The sequence below is a fragment of the Olea europaea genome, unplaced genomic scaffold (assembly GCF_002742605.1).
Source record: "Olea europaea var. sylvestris unplaced genomic scaffold, O_europaea_v1 scaffold2164, whole genome shotgun sequence".
Classification (NCBI taxonomy): Eukaryota; Viridiplantae; Streptophyta; class Magnoliopsida; order Lamiales; family Oleaceae; genus Olea; species Olea europaea.
The window spans coordinates 1-4699 of record NW_019239631.1 but is presented as its reverse complement, the minus strand read 5'-3'; the positions used below and the strand labels follow the sequence as shown (position 1 = coordinate 4699).

At 29.9% G+C, this 4699-nt stretch overlaps 1 protein-coding gene across 1 annotated transcript; it reads right to left on the bottom strand.

The window, feature by feature from the left end:
• Window positions 1–1280: 1280 nt before the first annotated feature.
• LOC111380560 lies at window positions 1281–2457 on the bottom strand. The gene is made up of 2 exons (XM_023004163.1): window positions 1875–2457; window positions 1281–1321 (listed from the first exon to the last, which is right to left on the bottom strand). Exons 1-2 carry the CDS (start codon window positions 2455–2457, stop codon window positions 1281–1283), a joined length of 624 nt encoding a protein of 207 aa, XP_022859931.1.
• Window positions 2458–4699: the final 2242 nt, after the last annotated feature.

Sequence of the window (4699 nt, the reverse complement as noted above, 5' to 3'; positions counted from 1 at the left end):
ATGATGAAAGCCTCAAAATTCGTATGTCAACAATCAAATAATAAGACATCAACACAAAAAGAAAAAGTAACTAAAGTGAAACTGAGACCAGAAACAGAGATCTAACCTCTTCCTAGCCATATTGTTACTTTTGGCTTCTTTTAATGATGTAAATCAACGGTGCAAAACAAACAAAAGCATGTATACAGCAATATCAGTAGATTTATCCATCAATTGTATAGAAATAATATCAAAAGAACTAAAAACATAGCATAACGGTTTTTGCTTGAATCGATTGGAGAAGATAACTTTATCAATAAGGAGAACAATGTGAAGATAAATGAAAGGAAGAAAAAAGATGCTAATGGTGGTATCCTCGCTGACATGGGCTTCTTGTAGACCCAAAAATACTTGTAAGCAGAACTCAACATGTAAATCGTTTGCTTCATTTTCAATTAGGCCTTGCTCTATCTTCTTTAAGGGTTATTAATTCCTTAGTATTGAATTTGATTTGATTGATTGGGACCAACAAAATCAAGTGCTAACTCCCATTTCTTATTGGCAATTCTTATTGATCCATTAATCTTGGTCTAAAAAATCTAGACCCATCATTCAGTTGATTTATTCTAATTCATTGATTTAATCCATTCTAAATATTTGAAATAGAAGGGAGAAATTTTTGGAAACATGAATCCCATTTTTAACAATTTTTTGTAAGAAAAGAATTTGACCTTTATCTCGAAGCGTTGAATGAAATAGCTTTGTTTAATTTGATGAAAGATGAATTATTGTGGGGAACCTCCTCGTAATATAGAAGAATATGTATAATTGGTGACTGGACCAAGCTCTTTTCTAGAATTTATTGTTGGAAGGATGTGCATAAGAAAGAATGTCCAGTCTTTTATAAAATAAATATTTAGTTTTGCATATGACAACACAATATAGTATTCAAATATGATTAGTGCGAGAATGCAATGAATTTTTTTATTTTATTATGTTCGCGATGCCTTCAATTTCTCAACACTTAAATCAATTATGCTACATGAATGAATGTTGTTGCATTACATGATTGAGTATTCTTACATTACTTGCAAGTTTTGAATTTCCATAAATATATTTAATCATATAACAAAAATACCCAAAAAATACAATAGAAACTTCCCGCATATAAAGTAAGAAATACTAGCAAGAGTTAATAAAATATTTGAATTTACATATATTTCCATCTAAGAATTAAAAAGTTAAGCTGAGAAAAAATTTACCTATAAAAATGTAATGATGAGAGAATATAACAGGTAGTATCAAGCCAGAAAGTCTTTCAAATAAGTACAACCAAGATCATCTGTGTAAGAAAATGGAATAATTTAAAAAACAACAATAATAATGAAAGCAATGAGTACAATAAGTATAATATATGGAAGGAAAATTAATAAAAGAGTAAATTTTTTATATCAAATATTTTTTTGTAGATAACTTCTCACGATATGATAAAATTGCATCTTGTACAACGTGTATTATGTGAAGTTGAAAGGAAAAATAAAATATGAAGAGTTGTAAACTTACGTGCGTATAAATGAAAGAATTTCCTTATATACAACATTTGTGGTACATCTATCATGTAAATGGTCACTATTTATTGGTTTAAGTAAAACTTTGATAGATTTGCTTGTTTTTACCATTGATAATGCTACATACAGTTGACCATGACAAAACATTGGTCGTGGAAGATATAAACCTACAAAATCTAGTGTTTGATCCTGTGCTTTATTTATTGTCATTGCAAAATATGGCCTAATTCGGAATTGAGTTCTTTTAAATTTGAATTGAATGATAATCATTTTTTAGAGGTATAAAAGAGAGTCTTGGCAAGAAAACATATTTTCTACAATATTCACCTGTTGTAATTTCAGCAAGAATTACGTTCTTTTCAAATTTTCGACAAATAAGACATGTTCCATTGTATAACCCTTCTGAATAATTAATATTTCGTAATAACATTACATGATAGTTTATCTTAAGCATCAATTCATGAGGAGGAATACCATTTAAAGTTAGGCTATTTAAAAAATCCTCTTGTAAGCTTTGTTCCGATTTATCAATTACTTCATCAAAACTATAGTATGTGTAAATTTCACTCGAAATTTGTTCAAGTAGAATTTTGTTAATATGATCAACACATTCATTTGTAGGTGTAAGAATAACTCTATTTGTCATTACATGGAGATCATCAAAACATGCTTCTATATCTGGAAAAACATGATGTGTCAATTTTTTTAAAGATGTAATTTCATCTTCAAATGGTAAAACTATATTTTCTGGAAGTTTAATGCATTTACAATTATGTTCTCTCTCTATTCCATCTCCAATTCTTAGCAAGTAACTACAAAATGTGGGATCCAGTTTAGCCCTTATGTTTTCGATCAATGGTAGATGCTTATATAAAGGCCATAGATCCCAAAAAACTAAGCTAGCTTGCATTATATGGTGCTTTTTCCCTTTCCACACAACTGATAGGATTTAACGAAAATCTCTTCCAAGAACTAAAACTTTCCCGTCGAATAGTAAATTACAATCGGTAATATCTCTTAGCATTTTATCTACAGCTTCTATAGCGAAACGATTGACCATCGGTACTTCATCCCAAATAATTAACCTAGACATTTTCAACAAAGTTCCCAAAGTCGATTGCTTACTAACAGAACAACATATTTCACCGACTGTTTCCAAAGGAATCTTAAATCTTGAATGAGCAGTTCGACCTCCAGGTAAAAGAGATGCAGATACTCCAGATGATGTTGTTGCCAAAGCAATTAAATTTTGTNGATATTTATTTTTACAACCTTTATTTGCTTCCATACATACATTCTTAGGATTGAGATTTCCACAAGGGCCATGCATATTGTGTTTAATAATAACAGAATGAAGATAAGGGTATTTCTCTTCGTCAGGAATTTCGCAGTATGCTACCTTATCAACCTCTTCAGTACAACAAATTTTGTGACAATAGTTAAAAATTAATAGTAGATGTGCATGAGGGAAACCTCTTTTTTGGAATTCGATCATATATATATGAGCAATAACGGGGCCAAGTATATTTTTCTTATACAAATCATTTTTCAACTCTTCTAATTTTGCTACAAAGATACGTGCAATTAAATTGGTCGATTCTGAACATCATCATTGTGTCTTTGTTCTGGCCAATTGGGATTACAAGTTACAGTTAAGAATATATCCAATTTTCCATATCGTTGTACGATAGCCATCACATCCATATATCTCTTTAATAAATCTCTAGGGCATAGTAATAGTAAACTTTGTGCGATTCAACAGAATGACCATTTATAGTAATATCACAAATACAAATGTTTGCATTTTCATCATCTTCAACCCATACAACAGCTACTTGAGATACTGTAGAAGTATTGAAAACTCTTTGATCAACTCCTGGATCGCATCTTATCTATATTCGATGATGTTGCAAGTTAGTGATATTACATAAAGACCTAAAGAATTTACTATAAGGATTTATTTGTAGAATTTGCAGTAATATAGTCAAAGTAGATTTAGAAAAGTTCTCTGAAATTTTCATACAATTTTGAAGTTCATTAGCTTTATCATAAAAAAATATAACTGCATATAAGAAGGTGTATTATTATCTGGTATAAGTTAATTTATATAATAATACACTTGCCCCTGAACCCTAAATATATAAATACCTCTGTATCTTTTAAAAAGTTCTTTGTCATATTTCATGCCAAACGAAGTGAATGCAAAGTGGTTATTATATCCTCTTGCAATTTTCTTGAATTTCACACATAAAAGTTCTTTAGAAGTAAACAAACCGTACAGTTCAGTTGGTAATTCAGGTATAAAGAGCTTAATTTTTCCATCGGAACAATAGAAGCCTTTACTTTCTCTAAAAAAATTTCTTGCACCACAATATTTACAGTCAATACATATAGGTAATACTTATGAAGTAATTCGTATATTCAATAGGTTCGAACTTTCTTCTAATTTACAATTGAGAGCATTAACTGTTCCTTGGTTTGACGTTGAAACTTCAGAATCATCTTGTAATGTAGATTCAAAAATTCAAACAAGACTCGAGCTATTCTCTACAAGACGGTCATTTATCCTTTTCGAAGATTGGTGCACTCAATTCAAGATCTATTATACCGATCCCTTTGTCTTTGACTATGTTGTTGACAAATAAAAGCCTGATATGACTTGTTGCTAGTTAGAGATGTAGGTTGAAGGTTAACTAAATCATAATCTCCATCATCAGATGGTTTGAAAATATCCATCACAACATAAATAGATTTAGTGGAATAGCTAGACCCCAACTTTAGCGGCAGAAACTGGAAAGACTGGAAAAAAATAATACAACATATTGTAAAGCATACACACAGTAGAACTAAAGTTTAGAACATAAGCTGTGTGAACATTAGTTGAAGACATACTTTAGAATGAAGGAAAAATGTGTCTTCTAGAACGCACAAAAGAAGCTCAAGAACTAACAACCTATTACAAAATTTATAAGTTACTATAGATAAATAACCAAAATAAACTTACAACATAAACCCTTGAACAAAAACTTATAAATATGTCAATTGAGAGAACTTACACAAGATAGAGTACAATGCTGTAATCATCAATTACAATGATTAAGAAATATAGTCGAATACTATATAACATAATGTTATGAAGTGGTATAATTGTT

Bases quoted from the DNA above. Each gene is read 5' to 3' on its own strand.
- LOC111380560 (XM_023004163.1), bottom strand. From the start codon at position 2,457: ATGCAAGCTAGCTTAGTTTTTTGGGATCTATGGCCTTTATATAAGCAT. The intron at 1,322-1,874 runs GTGAATATTGTA...TTTCTTACACAG, and splicing joins TCTTGCTGAAATTACAACAG to ATGATCTTGGTTGTACTTAT.